The 25,167-nt window shown below is 38.4% G+C and overlaps 1 protein-coding gene across 2 annotated transcripts in view; it reads right to left on the bottom strand.

Annotated features, from left to right (window-relative positions):
• Positions 1–25,167, bottom strand: part of LOC126279057 (exportin-1) — a 150,205-nt gene that overhangs the window by 54,375 nt on the left and 70,663 nt on the right. For both annotated transcript variants that reach the window (XM_049979488.1, XM_049979486.1), the window contains exons 6-10: positions 22,447–22,566; positions 22,206–22,334; positions 15,449–15,604; positions 14,773–14,967; positions 14,321–14,563 (exon numbers count right to left, since the gene is read on the bottom strand). In XM_049979488.1, coding sequence (XP_049835445.1) covers positions 14,321–14,563; positions 14,773–14,967; positions 15,449–15,604; positions 22,206–22,334; positions 22,447–22,566 — 843 coding nt within the window. The remainder of the gene's footprint in view (positions 1–14,320; positions 14,564–14,772; positions 14,968–15,448; positions 15,605–22,205; positions 22,335–22,446; positions 22,567–25,167) is intronic.

The following is a 25,167-nucleotide window of genomic DNA, read 5'->3' as shown; positions in this document are numbered from 1 at the left end:
TTTAAAACCACCTAATGTAAAATGGCATAGTATTTGCTGTTCACAAATAAATGTATTTCCCCAGAATCTCTATTTGTAACTATATTTTGAAATATCAGAGATCTTTTTGTCGGACACTGTATAACATTTCAGTATACAAAAGAACAGGCTGTAATGAAGTGCAATTTTTGACAGTATTTTCTTTATAGATGCTACAAACATGTTAACCCCTCAAGCCAGAAGTTTCCATATTAGTGCCACGCCCTCTTGTTGTAGTTTACAAGAACAGCTTGTACAAGAATGCAGCTCTAGTGCAGGAATTATTTGCGGACACTTTAAATTTCATTGAGATTATTAACAACAGATCTTTATTATGTTTAAAATATGATACGAACTTTCAGTGTAATGCAGTCTATCAAACAAAGCCTACACTGCAGTCTTTTTTCAAAAGTTTCCAGCAGTCTTGTTAAGAGTCACAGACTGGAGCTTACATGCATTATGTACTGAAACATAATATTATGGTGTACTACTGTAGACACTTTTTCCCCTTCCATCTTTTAAGGCAATTTGTAATTGCTGATTTCCTCTGACAGCCCACTAATTAGCAAAAATCATGGTGCGCTGTAATAGATATCCTCACACTTAGCCACAAAAGTAGTGTTACCGGTCATCAACAGACAGAAAAGAAATACATATTTATATGCAGGACTGTAAAAGAGTATTTGGTCAGGTAACCACCTACACAAACGCTCACAACTATGAAGTATAATCCTGGCTTAAAGGGTTCAGAGATAACCACTGATTGCATTAAAATTACGTAAATTATCTAGAAGCATATCATAAAATTTTATACAAATAATGACGTATGATACAAATGTATCTACATATATACTCCACAAGCCACCATACAGTGCATGCTGACCTGGTACCACTGCTAGACATTCCCTTCCGTGTTACACTTGCAAATGGAGTGTGGAAAAAATGACTGCCTATATGTCTCCATATCAGACTAAATGTGTCTCATTTCGTGCTCACAGGCCTTACCCAAGAAGTATATTGGTGGCAGTAGAATTGTCTGAAGGCAGTCAAAAAATTCCAGTTCTCTAAACTTCCTCACTACCAGTAACAAATATAACCAATCACCTCTTCCTTTAATCTGCCCTAGTGGGTATCCCAAGCACTCTGGCTGTACTCGAGAAAGGGTAAATGTTCTGTACACAGTCTCCTTTAAAGAAGAGCTACCCTGTCCTAGGATTCTCCCAATAAACTGAAATCAACCATTCACTTTTCTATTACCAACCCTATGTGCTCACTCATTTCTATCACTTTGCTATTTTAAGACTAGATACTTAATCAACAAAACTGTCAAGCAGCATACCACTAATACTGGTATATAGGCCAATATACCATCGTACCTTAATATCGGTGGAGTTCACATGCAAATACATGCAAACTTTAGTAAAATCATACCCTTAATTTAAGGAAAGCAATATAATAACAAAAAATGCAACAAGTTTACACAAAGATGTATGGTTTTTATAACATTTTTCTATCTGGTTTATGAAAAGTTAAACAAACATGGTGCAGCATTTAAGACAGAAAAATCTCAGGGAACAGAGTAGATTTGATATGTTCATAGAACATTCCCAAAGTCAACTCGAAGAAATTTGAGAAGCTACAAAAAACTTAATCATCTCATTCAGTGAAGAAGCAGAGTAATAAAAATAATAATTTTTATCTTTTAATGTCAACTTCCTAAGGGAAAACCAGTTGCACTTGAAAACTCCTAATATAACATTTGTTCACTTCTGTCAAAATTTCGAAAATATTAATGATATATGTTTATCACTTCTACAAAATTTGAGCAAGTGGGATAACCTAATTTCATTTGTTTCCTTTCAAGTTCAAAATACTGGAATGTCTTACATGCATTGCTTAACTTGACAGCTGTTGGCAAGAGGAACACAACCTCTGATGGAACAAGGATGGCAGAAGGGAGTCAGTTGTGTCCTTTTCAGAGGTATCTTCGACACATTTGTGTAACACAGTTTAGAGTGCAGAAAAATCTGGATCTCGGTGGTCAGATGAAAATTTCAACCCTGCACTTCCTGGGAGTTCAGCACCTTTTCCACTATAACAATCCTGTCTCTGGAATTTATGGTCCTTTACTCATAAATATTCTTAAGTGTTCCAATAGTTCCTCTCTTCAACAGTTTTCTCAGAAACTACCAAACTACTCTTTTATCACCAATACATTAATTGTACCAATCAACTGGACGAAGTACAGCCCATTTCTAAATTGCCTCCTTTTCTATTTCCAAATCTGTTTCCTTCTTATATCGAGAACATGTAGAACTTTTGAACTTAAATTCACAATTTGTTAACCATAAACTAATCTTGGTACACAAACTCAACTCCTAATGTACGTTAATTTAAGTCCCCCATTACTTAATACCTACCCCTTCTTTATAGGACACTGTATACCAAAGTTGTACCGCAAGGTGCTCTATTACATCTTCTGACACACAGTATGAAATCTGTACAGGCCTTATAGCATTGGTGTTATGTGCATCCCAGATGGGACCATGTAACAATGACATTAAAATTTACTTCTTACTGTGTTTTAAACAGGGTGTACTTTGAATGGTTAACGTTTTATACACTGGTGTAGAAGTTGACGGGGGGAGGGGGGGTTTGGAAATAACTCCGATGTGCAGCAAAATAGACACTGCATATTTTTGTGTTATGAAAGTATAAATTCGAACTGCACCAAACACAGCACGTTAGTTTCCGGAGCGTGGAAATTGAGATTGCAATGTACTTTTGTAAGCCAGTCATATATCATGCCACGTGTTCTCGGCAGCCAATGACAGCAGATATTCAGCCAGCCACTACCAAGATCACTGCTACGTAGCACGAACACACTAAGAGGAAAAGTTAATGGTTTAAATTTTTATACATTGTGTAGCTACAAGAAAAGCTAAGCTTTCACGTATATTATTGGTCTCTAAAATTAATAATTTATCTTTTTTTGCATATGTTATGCTCTAAGGTACATAACACAAATATGCTAGAAGATTTAAAATAATGACATAAATGTTTGGTCTTCTGGGCTCTAAATTCTTCTAAGTGGGTGGTCCTCAAAGTTTTCGGTTTTAAATGCTGTGTAATTTAAGAAATTCATCCCACTTTCTCACTCTTAACATAATTCATCTTGCATAAAAAGAAATTTACTTTGAAAGTAACGCTTTTCGAACCACCGTTCGCTATACTATCCCGAGACTGTTAGAAATAGGTTTGATTTAGCAGTTGCCAGAGACAGCCAGAAAACAGGCACTATTGCGCTTGTGCAGCTGCAGTGATGTAGGAAGCCCGCATGTTCATATGTATAAAGCACTAAGAGAGCTTACATTAGGCAATAAAACAAACAGGGCATCAGAGGATACTCCAAGAACATCGGAATTTCATAAACCATACTAAAATGCATTATTCGGCTCAAAATGCACATTGGTTTTTTCAGTTTCACAATGAAGTAACTCCCATCTGATATTAAACTTTTCAGTGTGGTTTATGGAATGTTAATTTTCTTGGAGTACCAGTACTGTACTATCTCATATTTGGAAAAGATTAATAAAGCTAAATTTCTTTAGCAAACTGACAAAAATAACTTCATTGTTGCGCAATGCTTGACTGCTAATAACTTGGAAATAAAGTCAGACAACCAAAACAAATAATTTATTTTTGCCGTCCTTAATTATGTGAATGTCTTAATTCACTTTTTCCCGGATTTCCCGGTTGTTCCGGGTCGTATACACCACAGAAATCCATTTTGATTTCATTTGACATGGGAGCTGTAAACGAAGAGGAAACAGTGAAATTACTTAATGCAAACACGGCTCACGTGGAGGCTAACCGCTTCCCACTACAACTCTGCGCATGCGTGAATCTGACAGCTAGGGCCCACGAGATTTTTTTTTTTTTTCCATTAGCATCTGACTGCTTGCTACTACTGCCGATACAGCTACCAGCCACACTTCAAGTAGCGGGAAGCGGGAGACGGTACTGCTCGCACGCGAGTCAGCTGCGCATGCGCATGAGCCCGTGTGCAACTGGTGAAACGAGCCTAATGTAAACAGTTGTGACATCACGCTCATAGAAAGCAGTTTATTGTTACGACGTATTACATAGTCTTTGCCCTAAGGCCTTTGACATATTTTTGCTATTTGCAGACACTTGTGCATGCATGGTGTTTTGTTGTTATAAACGGCGTATTTCCTTTGCCACTAAAGTTTTTTTTTCCCCTCTCGTTTATATTTTATTGCTGCAGTATTATTCTTCAGTAGTAGGATACAGTAACATTGTTTGCTGGAGAATAATTTCTTACCAGTCAAAACTACAAAAATTTAACTAAAAGCAAAAAACAATGAAAAATTTCCAGAATTCGGAAAAATTCCCAGTCTTTTCCTTGTTATCTACCAGACAAAAAAATTCCCAGGTTTTTCCCAGGTCGTATACACCCTGTATAAAGTACTAACAAATGAATTCTATTTTTTCCTATATTCACAATGATGAGCACTCACATAAATCTAAAATCCAAGGGGTAAAACACACAGTGACATTTCAGAAACTTTCTTGTTGGTAGTTGTGGGCATACTTTTAGAAATCAAGGCAGGCTTCTTGCACTTTTAAATCTGACAGCCTTCAGACTATGGCTAATTGCACAATTTAGAATGTTAAATACTGTCCCAGTAATTCTTGACATTGTAAGTGAGAATTGTGTTGCTTTGAAATGTTTTCTGAAGTATATTACATCCATAATTGAATGTTTTATTGGTTATATTGATGTAAAATTTCATAATATACACCTGCACACAACATTTATATTTATAAAAATAAAGGAAATTCCTTGATGGAGCAATATGTAAAATAAGGGAAAGGCTACCACTCACCTGTAGTGGATGATGTGTGTAGCACAGAAATACATAACAGAATACAGCATTCATACTACCTTTCGACCACTAATTCTTTTGGTAACAAAGGTACAGACATTTACATGCACAACCCCACAGACACCCATACATACACTACCACGACAACAGCAAGATTGATTATTGATGGTCTATTAAGAGGTAGGGCAAAAAGAGATGTAGGAAGAGAGGGGAAAGACAGGAGGTGAATGAGATGAAGGTAGGGGGGAATAGATGGGAGAGGTTAGAGAGCCAGTACACTGAGGGGGTGGAGGGGGGGTGTTTTGGGAGAGGACAGTAAACAATCTGGAAGGAGTAGTTTGAAGATAAAGAGAGAAAAGATAAGGTGAGGCACTGGGAACACATTAGTGGAGGTTTAGGCCAGAGGATTGTAAGTGCACAGTACATGTATGAGAAAGAATTCTCATCCATGTAGTTCAGAGAAACTCTAGCTGGAAGAAACTAACCAAATGACCCACATGGTAAAGCAGCTGTATTGCTGTGTGCAGCAGGGTGGGTAAGTTCGCAGCGGCCTTTCATGAAAATATACATTTGGTTACTTTTTGTGTCCATGTAGACCTCTGTACAGTAATTGCAGCACAGTTGATGTACAACAAGGCTACTTTCACGTGAGGCCCTGGATTTTATAGGGAGGAAATGCGTGTGATAAGACTAAACAGCAGCAGGTGGTGGTGTGTGGGTGTATGGATAGATCTTTCACCTGGGCTATGCACAAGGGAATTCATACGGTGCAGGATTGGGAGTAGGACTGGAATAGGAGTGGGCAAGGATATTATCTATGTTGGGAGGGCAGCGGAACACTGGGGCATGTAGAACAAATTTGGGTTGGATATTCTACATCTCGGGCATGGCAAGAGGTAGACGAAGCCCTGGTGGAGAATGTGGTTGAACTTTTCAAGGCCTGGGAGATCAGAAGAGTGCTGCTTGATGGCTATTTAACAGATTTGCTGTGTTAGAGAAGCACATAGCACAGGAGATGCGTTAATAGGTAATCTGGATAGGATATTGTCTGTCAATAAAGGCTCTCTTAAGATTATTGGTCTATTTCAACAATTCCTGCCTTCCATCGCAGATGCAATGTCCATGGAAGTGAGGCCATGAGGAAGGGGCATTTTGACATGGAATGGGTGACAGCTGTCAGAGTACAAGTACTATTTGTAGCCTGGGTGCTTGGTAAGGACAGACACATTTATAGAGTCATCAGTGAGGTGAAGATCAATGTCGAGGAAGGTGGCCCAATGAGTTGAAAAGGATCGAGAAGCAGAGCTGCGAATAGATGTTGAGGTTATAAAGGAAAGAGCAATGTTTGTCCTTACTGTAAATCCAGATTATGAAAATGTCTCAATGAACCTGAATCAGACATGAGATTTTGCAGCTTGACTGGATAGGAAGAATTCCTCCAGAAGACCCATACATAAGTTGGCACCACAGGTCCCATGAATAAGTTGACGTATGGTGGTAGCACGCAAGTGGCCAAGGCAGTACCAAGGATTTGTTTGTTAATTTGGTCTTCAAACGTCAAATAATTGTATGTCAGGATTTGATTCTCTAAGAAGATCAGAAAACAGTGGTGGGTTTGGTATCAGGACTTTCAAAAAGGTCATGGGCATGGTGGATATTGGTGAACAACGACATCGCATCCGTAAGCCACAGCTTAATTCTGTGGGAGGACTCTACCCAGCCACAATAGGATGACCAGTAGGGAGTCCTGTGAGGTTGGGTTTGTGGAGTTTTGGGAGCAGGTAAAATGTAGGGGTGCAGGGGGTTGCTGGTGTGATGACCGATGGATTCAGGTGTCAGGTTTTGCGAAGGTCCTAAGGAGCTGCTTGAGCCCACGTTGGACTTTTAGGATGGGATCATGGATGTAAGGTTCGTATGCAGAGGTGTTGGAAAGTTTGCACAGACCCTCAGCCATATGCTCACTATGACTCACTACCACTACAGTGGAGGCTTTGTCTGCAAAAAGGATGACAACACATGGATTGTTTTTCACGTTACAGATAGCAGCACGTTTCACAGAAGTGATATTTGACTCACCCACCACCTCCTAACACAATTTAGCCATTTCCTACCAATAAAGGGCAGGGCAATGTGTGAAAGCAGGCATGTCATATATCAGCTATGCTATAACTACTGCAAAGCATTCAATTAGGGCACGATAAGTATACAACTGCCTTTTCATTTGAATGGCTATCACTAAACTGTTGCCAACTGCAAACTTAACCGTGCAGTTGCTTAACAAGTGACTTCAACAGCCATTTGGATACTCCCCCTCCTTTTTAACCAACTGCTCTCCCTTCTTTGTCCCCTCCCTTTCTCCCTCATCATCTTCACCTTTCTCCCACCCCTCCCTCTCCCTTCTCCCACCCCCCTCTCCCTCTTCCTACATCTGTTTTTGCCCTACCCTCTGTACTCTTCTCGACTTGTTGTGCACCCACAGAGTCACCTGTCCAAAGATCTGCCCCTTTTCCCACTACCCCCTCATCAACACCCCCATCTCAGGCAACAGCTTTCAATAATTGAATATTAATAATCAGTCCTGCCATAGCCACAGGAGTGTACATCTGGGTGTCTATGTAGGCGTGAGTGTGTGTGTACATTTGCTATAAAAAACTAGATGGTATGCTGTTACATGTTTCTGTGTCCCCAGCAGCAATTTGCTATATGCAAGTGGTTGTCTGACCCTTATTTTACGTATGTAATAATGTTTTTAATGACTGCTGTTGTCTCCTCTTATAGCTACACAGTCCCTGAAGTGCGCTTCTGAAGTCAACCTTAGTAATATGCACTCAAATGAAACAAGAATTCTGCAGTGCCAATTAATGCAGCACTGTGCAATGTAAACATGTATCTAGTTTTGTCCAACGGATACAGCTTTTTGCTACTTCAATACCTTTCTCAATAGGAAAATTTACTTGAGAGAACTATAAAATTAATTAAAGCCACTTAGTGGTGTGGGCTGGTTCAAATGGTTCTGAGCACTATGGGACTTAACTGCTGAGGTCATCAGCTCCTAGAACTTCTAAAACGTAACCAACCTTAGGACATCACACGCATCCAGGCCCGAGGTAGGATTCAAACCTGTGACCATATCGGTCGTGCGGTTCCAGACTGTAGAGCCTAGAACCGCTCGACCACTCCAGCCAGCGGTGTGGGCTGGGTATATTCCCAGTGGGAGGGAACTTACAAAATGGGAATACTGCCGGGAATATTTCTTTGTCCCAGGAAGATTCCCAAAAATTGGGAATTTATGAAAACTTTTACATTTTGAATGTTTTAACACTTATTAACAGTTAAAGTAAATTCATACATTTTTATCTCAGATTTATCACTCCATGCATTAATTTCCTTGCAAATTCCACGCAAAACATCATTTACTGTAAGTCTGGCAGAAAAAATAATTTAAAATATTTGCTGGGTCTACTACTTTTAAGCAAGTTAAACCCGCACATTTCTCTGAATGAAACCTAAACTTACACAATATTTCTCTGAAGGCATAATTCTGAACAGGCCGTCATCTGCAGTAGTCATTAATTTTTTCAAATAAATGACTTGAGGTGTTTCAGAATTCAAATACTCATTTCCTGTGATGGCTTTCACTTTTGGAGTCTTTAATTAATATTTTACCATGTTCTATGTCAATAAAACCACTTGTATTTTCAAGTAAATCACAAATCTCTACCATTTATTCGCATAATTTTTCCCCGAAATGCCATTTTCAATGACAAATGTTTACAAAATTTAGACCATCAACCACAAAGGATATCACAACCACTGACAATGGATGCACATTCAAACGTAGGCCAGACTACCCAGGGTCAAGTTGATTTAACCTCGGCTGGTTTAAGTTCAGCTACATCTCCTTTAGATGTCACCACATCCACCAACACCACCTCCACCAAAACCTTGGCCAAGAGGAATAACTGCATTTTTTGATCACATGGGTAACCAAACAAATGTAAATTTATATCATTTAAGGTCTACTATTCTTTGGTATGAAAATGGGTGGTTTATAGTAGTCTTTTTTGTGGCCTATAATATTTTAGTCCTAAACTGTTTTTTGTGATGTTAAACAGTAAGAATGTTGTGTGTTTTCCATTGTATTAAGAAGGCAAGTTACAAACTAACAGCGTAACTGGAAAATCTAATGATTTTCTGTAATCCTATGAAAGAGATATATTAGCATCTTCTAGCCTAATTATTTCCCACAATCTAAATAGCAAAAAAAACAAATGTTGGTTAGTTATACACACATCAAAAAAAAGTTTTGCATCACCTCAGTTCCGAGAGTTCTGGAGCCTGTACAGAAAATTGGAAGAGAGATCAACATACACATCATTTCTGCCCTTTTTATTTCTCATGAAAACAACATATTTCATGTTGTACTACCAAACAGCGAGACCTTCAAAGGCGGTGGTCCAGATTGCTGTGCACACCAGTACCTCTAATACCCAGTAGCATGTCCTCTCGCACTGATGCATGCCTGTATCCGTCGTGGCATACTATCCACAAGTTCATCAAGCCACTGTTGGTCCAGATTGTCCCACTCCTCAATGGTGATTCGGCGTAGATCCCTCAGAGGGACTGGTGGGCCAAGTCGTCCATAAACAGCCCCTTTTAATCTATCACAGGAATGTTAGATAGGGTTCATGTGTGGAGAATATGCTGGCCACTCTAGTCAAGAGATGTTGTTATCCTGAAGGAAGTCATTCACAAGATGTGCATGATGGGGGCACGAATTGTCATCCATGAAGACAAGTGCCTCGTCAATATGCTGCCGATATGGTTGCATATTCAGAGGATGGCATTCATGTATCGTACAGCCTTCCATGACCACCAGCAGCGTATGTCACCCCAAATAATGCCACCCCAAAATAGCAGGGAACCTCTACTTTGCTGCACTCGCTGGACAGTGTGTCTAAGGTGTTCAGCCTGACCGGGCTGCCTCCAAACATGTCTCTGACAATTGTCTGGTTGAAGGTATATGCAACACTCATCAGTGAAGAGAACGTGATGCCAATCCTAATCAGTCCATTCGGCATGTTGTTGGGCCTATCTGTACCATGCTGCATGGTGTCGTGGTTGCTAAGTTGAACCTCACCATGGACATCGGGAGTGAAGTTGTGCATCATGCAGCCTATTGCGCACTGTTGGAGTCTTAAGACGATGTCCTGTGGCTGCACGAAAAGCATTATTCAACATAGTGGCATTGCTGTCAGTGTCCCTCCAAGACATTATCTGCAGATATGTGTAATCCATTGCAGTAGTAGTCCTTGGGCAGTCTGAGTGAGGCTTGTCATTGACAGTTCCTATCTCTGTGTATCTCCTCCATGTCCGAACAACATCACTTTGGTTCAGTCCGAGACACCTGGACACTTTCCTTGCTGAAAGCCCTTCCTGGCACAAACCGACAATGTGGATGTGATTGAACCATGGTATTGGCTGTCTAGGTATGGCTGAACTACGGACAACACGAGTCGTGTACCTCCTGGTGAAATAGTTAGAACTATTGGTTGACAGACCCCTCCATCTAATAGGTACTGCTCATGCATGGTTTTTACATCTTTGGGCAGGTTTAGTGACATCTCTGAACAGTCAAAGGGACTATGTCTGTGATGCAATATCAAGTCAATGTCTATCTTCACGGATTCTTGGAAATGGGGTGATGCAAAATCTTTTTTGATGTGTGTAGTTTGTAAAACAAATGTAGGTAGTTTTTCTGACTGAACCCTCATGCTAATAGAATATGGCTTCACTTCTCCTTTGACAAATAACTATTTTTGCCTTTAGGAGTAGTAGGCCTAGGTTGTAACTGTTCCTTCCAATCACGGTTGTAACTGTTCCTTCAAATCTCAAAACAGTTTACAATGTAGTTTGTCTTTTGTAGAAAAAAAATATTTTAATTCTGTACACTATAGGCATAGCTGTCATATATTGATTATTTTTTTAATAATCTTTACTTGGGATGGGGAATAAACTAAAAAGTAGTTTTATGTTTATCCCATTTCTCAAAAGCAATAAAAACTTTTTTGGTGGCACAACTTAATAATTTTTATTCTTTGCTGTGCCTTTATTATCATTAATAATATTTTTTTGCAGGAGATGCAGAACCAATCCTTAGATAAAGCGGTTTTTGTAAGCAGATCCCTGTTATCCTTGGTAGAGCACCCACTGTGGATGGACTTTTCTCAAAAACTTACCATGAAGATTTCTAATATCTACGACTTATCTTGATGCTCAGTGTACAGAAACGAAAAAGAAATAACAAAAATAATTCAGGAAACAAAAAAATTTACATCTTCAATGTGATGGCTGGAGTAATATCAAGAACAAGTCTATAATTAATTTTGTGATTTCAAAGCCAGTACCATTTTTTGTAGATTTCAAAATGATCAAAACCGAGAGTGAGAATGCCGAATACCTGGCAGAGATCATTAGATCTGTCATCGAGAAATATGGTCCTGATAAGTTTTTGGTGGTTATTGGCAACAGTGCTCCAAACATTAAGGCAGACTTAAAACACTGTTGAAAGTAAAATATCATCATATAGTACAATTAGGCTGCATGGCTCGACTTCTCCATTTACTGTGTGCTGACATCTTAGGATGCCAGACTGTTCAAAGTTTCTTTGCAGAGATGATAACTATAGTAAAGTCTATCAAAAAGAGTCACATAGTGAAAGTTTTGTTCGATGAAATTTCTTCTGAGGAAAGGTTCAAAGCTCTATTATCTCTGAAGCTGTCTGGGCAGACCAGATGGGGCACCCATCTTTTTTGTTTGCGGAGCTTGCAATCAAAGTAGTCCTCCAAACATTGGCTGTCAATGAAAAGGCTGATCTAGACACATCCATTAATAGTAAACTACTAGATGATGCTGTGTTTTGGGTTAGAATAGAAAAAAAAAGATAAATCTCCTGGAACCAATTGTAGATCTTATATCACATCCATTGAATCAAATGACCAACAAATACAAAGAATGGTCAGGAAATTAAATGAACTAGAGAAAAGTATGAAGGAAAACTTACCAATGTAACCCATGCAATAATTGAAAGAAAAGACGGTCACAGAGAAGTTCATCAAGAGAAAAAATTGTGGCATTGGACCAATCCACCTCGCAGCATATATGCTGGACTCTAAAGTGCAGGGAAGTCTGCTCGACCCTACGGAACTACCAGATGCCATAGGTTCTGTTTGTGATTGTACTCGGCATAAGAGAGAAAGTTTAGCTGACTACAGAGACAAGAAAGGCTTATAGTCAAGAAAGTTTCTTTGGGAAGGTATGGACAATAAGGATAAAATCATCAGGCCTCAGTCACAGTGGAGGAAGTTGAGATCCATACGAATATTGGTGGCACCAGTAACTCCGGCTGCCACACAGCGTACATTTAGTACATTTTCTGGGTTGCATCCCAAGAAAAGAAACAGTCTTTCTTCTGAGCTAGCAGCAAAACTGACATTTCTTACAACTGGACACTCATGAATGCTCCACCTCCAAAAGAGAAAAAGAAAGAAACATGTAAGCAAGCAGAAGCCAACCCAGAGGAAGCAGGACAGGAAGAAGACGAACAAATCCTTGAGATTGAAGATCGTGTCAAATAACTGTAACAATGATGATGATTTTTTTTAGATTTGGAAATATAGAAGAAGAGGAGGATCAAGATGATGTAATGGACAGTGAGAGTGACAGTGACTGGGGAGGGGGAAGGTTGAATATGGAAAGTAAAGATGCTGTATTAAACCTTTGGCCCTTTGGAATTTTTAATTGATTCTTATAACAACATTTTACATTCTGGTTATTTTTCTGACTTTTTATTCAATATTTTCTGAAGATATAAGAGTGTTCAGTTTTTTTATCGAACAATTATGACAGTGAACAATTAATTTGAACAAGTTTGTTTTTAAAGTTATTAATTCCCAGGAATTTTATTTAGGTATAATTTTATCTTAAAATATATTTCAATTTTTGAGTTTTATTTAACCATATAATTACTGTTTTTAACTATTAATTAACAGGTTTTGAGTTACCTTGCTAATTAATCATAATATTGCCAGCAATATTCCCTGGGAATATTTCTTCAATTTTAAATTGCCGGGAATTTTACAACACTAAAGCCACTTGACCTCCACAACAGGCAGTTCCAATCAATGTGGGCTCTGACTGAACTGCCCTCTTTTGTAACTTCCCCAATCTCTCTCTCTCTCTCTCTCTCTCTCTCTCTCTCTCTCTCTCTCTCTCTCTCTCTCTCTCTCTCTCCCCCCCCCCCTTTTGCTGAACAACAGACACAAACAATTCCAAAGGGATAGCCCCCCCCCCCCACCCCTCTCCCTCTCTTTCTCTGCATGTGTGTGCGAGTGGGTGTGTGCGTACGTTAGGAGGTAATGACTGAGGGGGTTACAGTACTTAAGTACAGGATGATGATGATCATCATCATCATCATCATCATCATCATCATCATCATCATCATCATCATCATCATCATCATCATCATCATCCCCCCCCCCCTTTCCTGAATCTTCTACATCAAGATCTTTTAGTCAGTGTGTGAGCTGACAAATTCATTAAACTAAAAAGCCGAACTTATCAGATATCTAGTGTTTTATGACATGACAGTAATTAATGAAATGCAGCAAAAAGGATTCTACTTAAATTTTATTGTAATTAATGATTCTGTAATAATCTGAATAGTTAGCACCCCTGTCACTAACAGTTTCATTTTGCAAGTGTTAACAATGATGGAAGGGACCCTACCAACAACATTTTCATTAGAATAAGAGAACCCTCACAAGATGACATACACATGAAATATCAAAACTCTCATCCCAATGTCGTGTAGTTAGAAAGAAACTCACAAAAAATTAGTTGTTTCCTTATTATGGGTTGAAAATGAAGTATTGAATAACAGACACAATCCAGAGAACGATGCTTGCAGCAATGGAGCATGAAAATCCACACTCACTCTCCCAACTGCATAGTTCATGTTACGTATTGTCTTGAAATGACAACACTGAGTTTGTGTAGACTGTACTATGTCCAAATTTGGCTTGCACAAGTAACCAGTGGAACTTTTTGTTTACACCTTAGAGATAACATACAGTCTGCACATGCAACTTAAGATAAAACCATGTACATCTCGACTTCATCCACATCAACTTTCATGTTCTAAAACTGAAATATGCAAATATTTTTTATAATTCTTCATGTAGTATGTCGTTACATTCGAAACAACCTAAATTACCCATGGATGCAAAGGTATTGTGCTACCCTGCAACCTTTGCAACCCTAATATTAATAGTAATGCAAAATTACATTATATGACAAAGATATGTTGTAATAATTGCACATGACAAACATACCGTGTTCAGATTCTTCCAAGACCACTCTGTACCATTTACTTGGTTTTGAAGTTTTTCGGTCATAACTCTCTCGGTGTCAGCATAATCCAAATGAGTTAGATAGACTAGTGTCTCTCTCATATTTTTGTAAAGATTTATGGAATCTGTGTCCTTCATAAATTCTCTTACAACTTCTCCATTTTCATTTTCCACAACAAGGACTTCTTCCGGCTTAGCCATTCGACTTATCATAATGTATCGTACCTGTGAAAATGATTATGAATCAAACAATGCGATGAAACTAATGTATATGCCAATAAATAATGCAGTTCAAATTTCATTTTGTTTAATGCCATATCCAAGAAGTTAAAAAGAAAGAAATACATAATCAGCAGTAAAACTGCACCGAAACACTAATTTCAAAAAACAGACATTTTAAAACTCATAAAGTTATGAGATAAAAAATATCTTACCTTTGTCAAAACTTCACTATAGAACTGGCGTCTAGGTGGAATAGCAGCATTGGTTTTGGACATAAACATGGTGGATGGAGCAATGAATGGGCTTTCACGGTACAGTTCTGCAGAAAGGCTATTCCAATATTCAAGACAAATCTTAAATATTTCCACTTCATCAACTTCTGATATTAATACTAAATAGTGCAATGCCTGAAAATTTTTTGTTCATGATAACATAAATATCAAATTGATCAAAGAGGTTAAGAAAGTGAAACCCAAATTCAAAAGGAGTGATCACCCAATATTTCTTCATTTGGCTTCGACTAATATTAAAATACACAAAATCAAAAAAATTGTAATATGAAAAGTCACCAAAAATGATCACTTAATATGAAAATATGGACATCAGAAATTACATCATTTTGAGAGAGTAGTAAATTATAACACAAATCTTATCACTAGCAAGATCAGTTTATCTAATGGCCATAACAGATTGCCACTGCTATGCCAAAGTTCAGCATTACTTCAGATTTATGACTTATGTTTTTAAAACTTAATTTTTATCCATTTGTTAATAGAACCTATATTCATAAACTGCTGAACTAGCTTCCATGTATAGGTGTTTCTCTTATTATATCCGAGGATTGCAAGTGCCCAATAAGAGTACACTTAGGCATATTCTTTAACTTACCTTCAGAAGTTCAGTATTGAGCTGTTTCTGCTCAACGAGAACACCATGTTCTTTCAAATACGTACAGAGGAACATGGCCAGGTTCTGAATAAAATTTTGTTCAGCATCCTGACCACAAGCATATGCCTCACGAATATTTGTATTCATTGGAAGCATCTGAAAAAAAGAAGAAAAGGAGGTTGCATTTACTAAATGAAAAAACTTACAAGTAAACCTAGTTCATATACCAAGACTTAGTGTGTGTGTGTGTGTGTGTGTGTGTGTGTGTGTGTGTGTGTGTACGCACGTGCATGCTCGCGAGTGAGTGAGTGGTTCTGAGAGTGAGTGAGTGAGTGAGTGAGTGAGTGTGAGAGAGTGTGAGAGAGAGAGAGAGAGAGAGAGAGAGAGAGAGAGAGAGAGAGAGAGAGAGAGAGAGAGAGAGAGAATGATTACTGTTGTTGTGGTCCTCATTTCGAGGACTGGTTTGATGCAGTTCTCCATGCTAGTCTATTATGCACAAGGCTCTTCAGCTCTATGTAACTACTGCTACCTATAAATATTTCAAACTGCATACTGTACTCAAGCCTTGGTCTCGCTGTGCAATTTTAAACCAACCCCCAACTTACTTTCTTGACCAAACTGACAATTCGTTGATGCCTCAGGATGTGTCCTACAAACCAATCTGTTCTTTTGGTCAAGCTGTGCCATAAATTTCTTTTTTCAATTCAGTTCAGTACCTCCTCATTTGTTGTTTGGCCTGCCCATCCAACCTTCAGCATTCTTCTGTAACACCACGTTTCAAAAACTTTTACTCACTCTGTATCTTCACTCTTTATCAACCACATTTCATTTCACTTCCATAAATGGCTACACTCCACATAAATACCTCCAAGAAATGTTAACAGGTTTCTGTTTTTCACAAGTACTTTTCTTGACAATGGTGGTCCACACTGGGCAAATAACAAAACTCATCTAATAATTTAGTTTCTCATTTTCTAATTTAACTCCCTCAGCTTCATCTGACTGACTTTGATTGCACTCCATTACCCTTTTTTACTTTTGTTGATAACTCACAATAATTCACAAGTCTGTGGAAAATAAATTTATATATATAGAAGACTACAGCAATTTAAATACTTTGATTAGTAACAACACAGTTCCTATTTGAAAATTTAGGATGAAGCTGAACATAGTTATTGACGAAATCACACACAATAAACATTGCAATAATTGTAAAAGATAGTTGAACCTGGCTCTTCATCAATATACAGTATTTTCTTAAATCTAATGAGAAGTTTTAGTCACTACCACCTTCTCCAGTTTGTTTTCATTTCAGAACAGTAAATGTTGAGTTAAAGGTTTTCGGCTCTGATGTAAAGACATTACTCTGATTACTCAAGACACTACATGCATAAATTTCAATTAGGTAGGACCACAATCAATATGAGAAGCTGTCAGTGACATTCTCATAGCCATCTGTTCACAGCATGAGGCAAATTACCTACTATAAAGCATTTAGCTGTTTATGGTATGAAATACAGGAAACTTCTCTTTACAAACTGCCTGCCAAAAAATGTGAAGCATCATGAAGACATGGTTGGATACCCATGTAACTTCATATATGTACACATTATCAGCAAGTATGTAATGATTACAGTGACAGGCTTAATGGCAACAACAATGCACTAGTGCTGTTTGTGTTTAGAGTGATTTATGTTTAGCTTTGTTACCAGGCATTGTAGCTCATATGGGGGAATGAACTGCATCAGACGTTATAAGTGGTCACTGTGAAGGACAATACTACATTGTACTTGTGTAAGACAGTATTATCAATACTTGGCAGGGTTTGAAAGAGACCTCATTGTGGTTCTCCGTTTGGCCAGCTGGTTGAACAATATAATATGTAGATTTGTGAGGCATTTGGATGTGGCGCAGTCTGATATTGGACTGCATGGAAACATGAGGTATATTCATCATCAAAGTTCCAATCGACCTTATCTAACCAGCAAATTGGAGTACTTTCATATTGTGCACCACACACATTGTAACCCCATCACTTATGTGCCTGTAATCTGAAAACAAGTAATGGATTCCCTGCAACACTGACTGTCCTTCCGCACCATAGGTTCGAGACTAGCAGAAGCCAGGCTATTGAATTATCTCTGTATGTCCATCTTTTCAGAGATTGTTGCGGGACTCGGTTGTTCGCTATAGGACATCAAGTCAAAGTCCTTTCAGCCGACCAATTTCCAAACTTATTTTATTTGGCTACCAGTTTCGGCAATTTACTAGGCCATCTTCAGGCTCCTAGCTTACATGTTGGAAGATTCCAACCTCGGTTCCAGTCAAAATAGAGGTCGGCAGTCACATACTGGTGTCTGCAGATTTCTGCTTGGCAGTACGAAGACCAGTCTTTTTGTTGTGCCTATCCATGACTCAGAATCTCTGCTACATTGTAAGGAGTAACTATCCTTTTCATAATATTGTAATCATTCCATCTTTGATTTTCATTCTAAAGTCAAAGCGATGAGAGAATCCAATGTAGTTTATGAGCACTATCTTTCTAAAATAAAACAGAAAATTAATCACAGAAGGCAAAACCAAACCAACAAAACCAAAAGCAGAAAAAAACCACCAACTGGTGGATGCAAGAACAGGACAGGTACCTCTGACAATATTATGAAAAGAAAAGTTGCTACTTATCTCATAGCGGAGATTTTGGGTCACAGATTCGCACCACAGAAAGTCTGTCACAAATAAAGCTTTCAGCCATTAAGTCCTTCATTAACAATACACACACACACACACACACACACACACACACACACACACACAGTCTCAGGCAATTGAAACCACGCTGCCTGTGTTTGCCCGAGACTGCAGTTTTGTTTGTGTGTCTTTCCTTTTAGTGATATTGTTACATTCTATCCTGGATTTTCCACTGTTTGACAGATTCCTTGAACTAAGAAGAGAAGCATAACAACAGTGGCAATCACAGATACACAAACCTAACACAGAAAATTCGTTAAATCTAAGAAAATTAGTGGACAAAAATCTCAATAAAATAATCAAAAATGACCCAGAACACCTCTTTCGGATCAACAAAGACTTCATAAAAAAATAATGCAAGCAATTTTTCTAATATTTTTAAACAAAAACATAACTGAATACAGTCTAGTGACTCTCCAATTCCAAGACAAAAAATGGAAGTATTGTCTACAGAAGGATAACAGCAAAATATTCAGAAATCCACTCAGTTGTGAAAAACATACAATAAACATGCTTTAGCACTTCAACAACAACCAACCCTAAACCTGAATGACCCACCATTAAGGAACTACAAACAATTATTATGGAATCTCAAGAACTACAATGCCTAGGGGGAAAACCAAATCACAGCTGAACCTTGGAAAAATGTTGGCAAAAATGTCAGAGGCTCTCCAAACAATATTTGAAGAAATTCAGAAAAATGAAAGAACCCTAGATACATGGAGGCCAGCACTGATCCTACCACTCCACAAGAAAGCATTCAAAACAGACCCCAATCTACAGAAATATCTCAGTCCTGGATTTAACATACAGGATATTCTCTAAGTCTTACTGAAAAGAGCAGAACAACAAATAGATAATCAACTGCGAGAATAACAAGCAGGTTTCTGGAGAGGAAGATCCCAGAACAAGCCAGAAGCTCAAAAACCTAATAGGCTACCAAAATCAAGAAGAAAATATTATGTTATCACTTTCACTGGTTTCCACACAAAGCATACGACTCAACAGATTGGAAATCCAAAACATCTTTGCTAAAAGAACTAAACCTACACCAGAAACCTGATCATAGACCCCTTACAAATACACAATTCAAAATAAATTCATAGGAGAAATCTCTGAACAATTCCGAGATGAGAACCGGTGTATTAGAGCCCACACAGAAGCACACCGACAATCCTTCTTTCCACGTACAATACGAGACTGGAATAGAAGGGAGAACCGATAGAGGTACTCAGGGTACCCTCCGCCACACACCGTCAGGTGGCTTGCGGAGTATGGATGTAGATGTAGATGTAGATGGCAAGGAAATGAACCATTTCCCCTGCTATTTATCAGTGGCCTAGAAAATAGTAGTGGAACAGTGGAATCCGAATAGGAGTAAAAAACAAAGGCATCAAAGTCAATTACCAAGCTTTTTCATATGATGTGGCCTCATCAGCCACGTCCTGGAAGAAGCCAAAGAACAGACACTAACTACAAAAATAAGCAGAATAAATTAAGTCTCACAAGCTTCTTCAAAATGGCCCCAATAATGATAAACATTAAAGCACATCAAAACTGATGCACCTTCACTTACGACATGCGCAATTTCAGATATTGTGTGTCCATACAGATCACAGGTGCGCTTCAAGAGGCCACCTGGGTCGGTCTCATGGCACGCTCTGGTGCGACGCCAAAGAACCAGTATTGCAAATAAGTGTTCAGCCTATTTTGTAACATGTATTACAGTTGTCCATTCAGTGCTACGCACAACTGATACATCACTGAATCTTACATAGGCTATGTTCCATAAATTGTGTTTGTTCTTGCTATAACAAACTCTGAGATGAATGAGGGTTACGTTTTCTCCACGTGTCAGTGTTAAGTCACTATCGAACATCAAAGTGGAAGAAATACTCCCCAACATATCATTGCCCAGTAGCATGCTATTGCAGAACAACAGCAGGCTCTCAGCACCATTCCCAAACAAGTGGCATCTGCATGTTCGCGACGGGCTACTCTCCTGTCAGTGCAACCATCGCCCTTTCCAGCATATGATGAATCACCTGTAGATTGGGACTCATACATGACACGGTTTTGCTAACATTTCCAGGTTTTTCCTACATACGACTTTCTTTCTTTCCTGGCTTACGCCGCACCTTTATCATCTGTTGTGCCAACTTTCATCTTTCAAGAACCGGTCAGCTTGTCATTTGATGAAATGTGCTAGTTTCTCTCAACCTATTACTATGACAGAACTGATGTCATTGTGACGCATGAACAACTTTACTGTTGTCAGAAATGCCCAAACCAATTTATATGGATTCAGCCATCATCGTAAATTTGTCACTAGTACCCATCACAAATGCTACGCTGATCACACGGTGTGTGAAGTTACTATTTGTCTGACCCCTTATAGGGAAGCACAATGAAAAAGCACTTCTCACTCAGTCAAGCCCTGTTAGGTCCACTGCAAGTGTTCCAGATGACAGGGAAGCCATAGCAGCAGTACAACCGACTCCATGTCAGCTGGGGCAACATCGGTTATAGCCACAGCAACAACCGGCCACATCACAACAGCAGCCGTATGCCCCCCTCCGGTCCTGCCCATACTGCTTTGTCCAACATGAGAGTGCTGCATGCCATAAGCATTGGGCATTTGTGACACGTCCCAAAAGAAAGGTCACAATGCACTGGTGTGTAACTCCTCTTCAAACGTGGTAGACACAGTAGTACCAATGGACATAAACTGTACCTCTGACAATAAGCCTTCCTTGTCTCTGTAGTCAGCTAAACTTCCTATATGCTGTGAGGACGGGGCGTGAGTCGTGCTTGGGTAGCTCAGTTGGTAGAGCACTTGCCCACGAAAAGCAAAGGTCCCGAGTTCGAGTCTCAGTCCGGCACAGAATTGTAATCTGCCAGGAAGTTTCACAATATTGTTGTTAAGACGGTAATTTAGCCCTCTGCATATCATGGCTCCAAGCATTAACATTACTGCTGAATCTAAATGTTAACTTACTGCTAAATCTAAATGTTAACTTCCAATTTATAAGGAGCATTAAAACAAAATGTGTAACAACCAAACCAGTTGAAATTTGTATATGCTGCTTTGGAATATTGTAGTGAGACATCTAGGGATGTGAATGTGGTGCTGTCACATCCCCCTATAAAATGCAAAACTGTGTCCCCTCTGCAAGTATAACAACTCTCACCGCCTCATCAAAGTCAGATACTCCTTGAATTCCTCGAGCACAGACAAACCATTCATTACCAGTGACATACAATCTGAGACATTACATAGCCAACGTAATGTCCAAGTTCAAGTGGCAGCAGCTTAAGCATCCACCATACAGCCCAGACATGTCGCCCAGCAACTTCAATGTGCTTGGTCCACTAACAAATCATCTTGGTGGGGAGCACTTTAACTCTGATGATGAACTGAAGGACTGCTTCCTTTCACAGACACAGGAATCTTAGAAAGAGGGAATTGTTCGGCTCGTGAAACAGTGGGATATTGCGCTCATGCCAAATAAAACTTCCATTTAACCCACAGCACTGTTTCATACCTTTTCTTTTGAAGAGAAACTATGAAGAAAGATACTTAATTTTCTGCACCATTGGCCTGTTTCGCTATACACAAATACATATGAGGTTTAATAACAGTGATCTGTAAAAATTTACAACTTAGAAATGTTAGCTTTATGATGTATCATTTCCATACAGCATTTTTCATCAATTAAAAATGTCAAATTTTGAAAAGCTGTGAAAAAAAAAAACATTGTATGAAGTGGCTACAAAGATCCCAATTCACGATTTCCAATGAGTTATGATGGGAAGCACAACCATTGATAATGCTGAAATAAGAAGAGATGTAGATATAAAATTATCATCTTGCAGTATATATTAGATGTCAGCAAACATTTTCAATTAAACAAAATTGCGACAAACCCCAGAAAAACCAAGCACTTTTAACGAATTATAAGTAGCAGCAACATACTTGAAGAGTTTTGCATAAAGTAACACCTCTTACCTGTTCCAGTTGGGACATGGTCTGTGTAAACAATGACACAAATACATTGTCATAATTTGTAACAGTTACACCTGCAATCTCAGTAAGGCATTTTAAAGTCACATTCCGGAACAGTGGTACATTTAGGAACTGTAAAACAAAAACAAATGTAATAAGTAAATCAATTTAGCCAGAAGGGCAAAGTAAGGAAATCTTGAAGCGAAGTATGACAACATTTACTTCATTCAGGCATAATACAAACCTTAAAAATCAAAGTGGAGATCAGTTTTGTCTCAAAAATGTATCCTAATGGTATCCAATTAAGGAATCGCAATAACGTTTCTAAGGTAGCTCCCACCAATGGAGCATTCTGTGAGGTTTCCTGGAATAAAAGAAAATGGCAACATAAATAACTGATTAAAAATTTAAATAATGTAGAGACAAGTTGGTGGAGATGGAGGACTGGGGAGGGAGGGGCATACTTTCTTCTAGCACTAACACAGTTGAAACCTCAATGCACAGTTCTGGATACGTTTCCACCCACAGTGTCAGGTAAATAAATGTCTAGCAGCTCACCAACCACTGAGGGCCTTTCAATTTGAAGCCAATTCAGTGTATGATGTATCAGTTTCACTACTTACATGCCGTATTTACACAAGTACAAGATGATCCTGAATATAAGAGGCTCCTTGAGAAAATTTTATTTTTAACACATTCGACTAATCAAAATTACAAACAGTTCCATTGATATCAAGTATCTGCCTGAAGAAGTTACCATTATACCTATTCTAAACTTACCCCATTTACTGCCTACATTTTGATAATACTGGATTTGTGCACAAGTGCATAGTGTTTCTCCATAAGTTTAACAAACACAACATATACTTATAACAGACACTTTAGTCTTCAATAATATATTATCTTTCACTATTTATAACAGTCTACCAATGTTGGGGTAGCTTTTTGATTCCACAATTGTAAAAATCACATGGATTTGAGGGGAAGAACTCATCAAGCCATGTTCAGAGCGAATTTTCATCTGGAAAGGAAGTTCCTTGAAGGATTTTCAAGAGAGAGCAGAAAAGGTGAAAATCTGATGACGCAAAATCTGTTGAATAAGGTGCCTGTGGAATGACTTCCCAGCCCAATTACTCCATAGCATTTTTGTCAATCTAGCAGAACACAGGTGGGTGTTATCCTAGTCTTCCTGCTTTTTGTTCTCACATAATGTCCACAAGACATCTCAATTGTTGACAGTAAATGTCAGCAGTGATTGTTACACCTCAAGGAAGAAATTCGTTGCACACCACAGCATCACTATTCCACCAGATGCATAAAATTATCTTCTGTGGATGCACGAAGGTCTTTATATGAGGAATTACTTCTTATGTTGTCATGAAGACACCATTTCCTGATCACCAGTAACAACACAGAATGGGAACGGTCAGTGTTGTCCATGAGACAATTGATGATGAATAAGCAGAACTGCAAAAATTGGCCACCCACAGTATTTTTGTGATTTTTGCTTAGAACATGCAGCACCCATACAAACAATTTTTGAACCTTCCCCATTGCATGCAAATGTCGCAAGAAAGTGGAATGATCACAGTTCAACACGTCTGTCAGTTCTCGAGTACACTGATGCGGATCATTGTGGGTTGTTAAAAAAATTCTCCTTAATGTGAGAAAACAATTTTCTGGCTGCGCTCTGTTCAATGGTATTATCCCCATACACGGCGCAAATGTTTCTGGCTGCCTTTTCTGCTATGACCCCTCTACTGAATTCAAACGGAAGAATGTGTCGAAAATGTTCCGATTTCTCCATTTTGTGCTCCATTTCCTAAAGCCCATAGCTCCACTCACTATCTTCAAATGACAATATGTAAATTTTAATAGCAACAGTGAACTACAAATAAAAAATGACAGTCGATAAATAAATCCATAGCAACCAAGACACCAACATGCAAAACGAAAACACTACTAGCCTGAGCACCAACCTAATAGAAATAAACAAAAAGAAATTGTTTACATTAATTATTATCTTCACTTCTCTTTGGTCTATTATCTAAGCCACTCTCTGTAGTGTACTATTTCTAATTGTCGGCGTCATCCATCATCATCATCATCATCATCATCATCGGGGGTGACAATTTCGTCCAACCAATGAGAGGTGAGAAAAGAGGCAATGTATTTCTATATATGAGCAGCAAGAAATTTATAAGCTTCGTCATCTCAAATATTTGGCTGTTTCTTCTGAATATTGTGTAATTTTCAAGGTTGACACCCCCTTTTGACCCATCATACCACATGTCAAGCACTGACAAAAATTGCTGCTTGAAAAACTTAAGTATACTAGTAGTCCCTACCCAGACTTTTCTCCTGCAGAAATGCATACCAGTGTCGAGTATTTGTGCAATGTTGAAGTTACTTCAATTCCTAACATAACTGGAACTGCAGCAAACTCGAAAAGATTGAGCTCCAATCTCTTTTTCATCATTACTACGTAAAATAGTAATGTTTTTCTTTTTGCTTAAGTGTAATACATTTTGGTAAATCAATGTTTTAAAGTTTTATTACTGTTGTGATAACTTACTCTATGTGCTCGCTCACCTTAAATTAAACACAAGAAGTAAAAAGAAATCCGTGTGAAAGAATGAATTAATTATATTAAATAATAGTCCATTAAAGCAAATTGTAGTCAAATTAGACATTGCCTGTGACTGCACTAGTGGCAGAAGTATGAATGCTAGTCTCAGCTATTTTGTGATGTTGTGCAACCATTCTGAATTCTTCCAAATAAATCTGCATGTGTCTTCAATTGCCAATTTTTTACCACAACATTACTCTATTACACGACAAATATGACAGCAACAGCAGTTTAATCTGCGAATGTACAACTGACAACCCTGTATTTTTTGCATACAAATTTGAGAAAAGAATCTTCTTGTAATCAGGTAAATAAAGTAATCAGGTAGTTTCTCAT

This window comes from Schistocerca gregaria, chromosome 6 (genome assembly GCF_023897955.1).
Source record: "Schistocerca gregaria isolate iqSchGreg1 chromosome 6, iqSchGreg1.2, whole genome shotgun sequence".
In the NCBI taxonomy this organism is placed as follows: Eukaryota; Metazoa; Arthropoda; class Insecta; order Orthoptera; family Acrididae; genus Schistocerca; species Schistocerca gregaria.
Note: the sequence above shows the minus strand (reverse complement) of the source record. Positions and strands in the feature narration are given on the sequence as shown.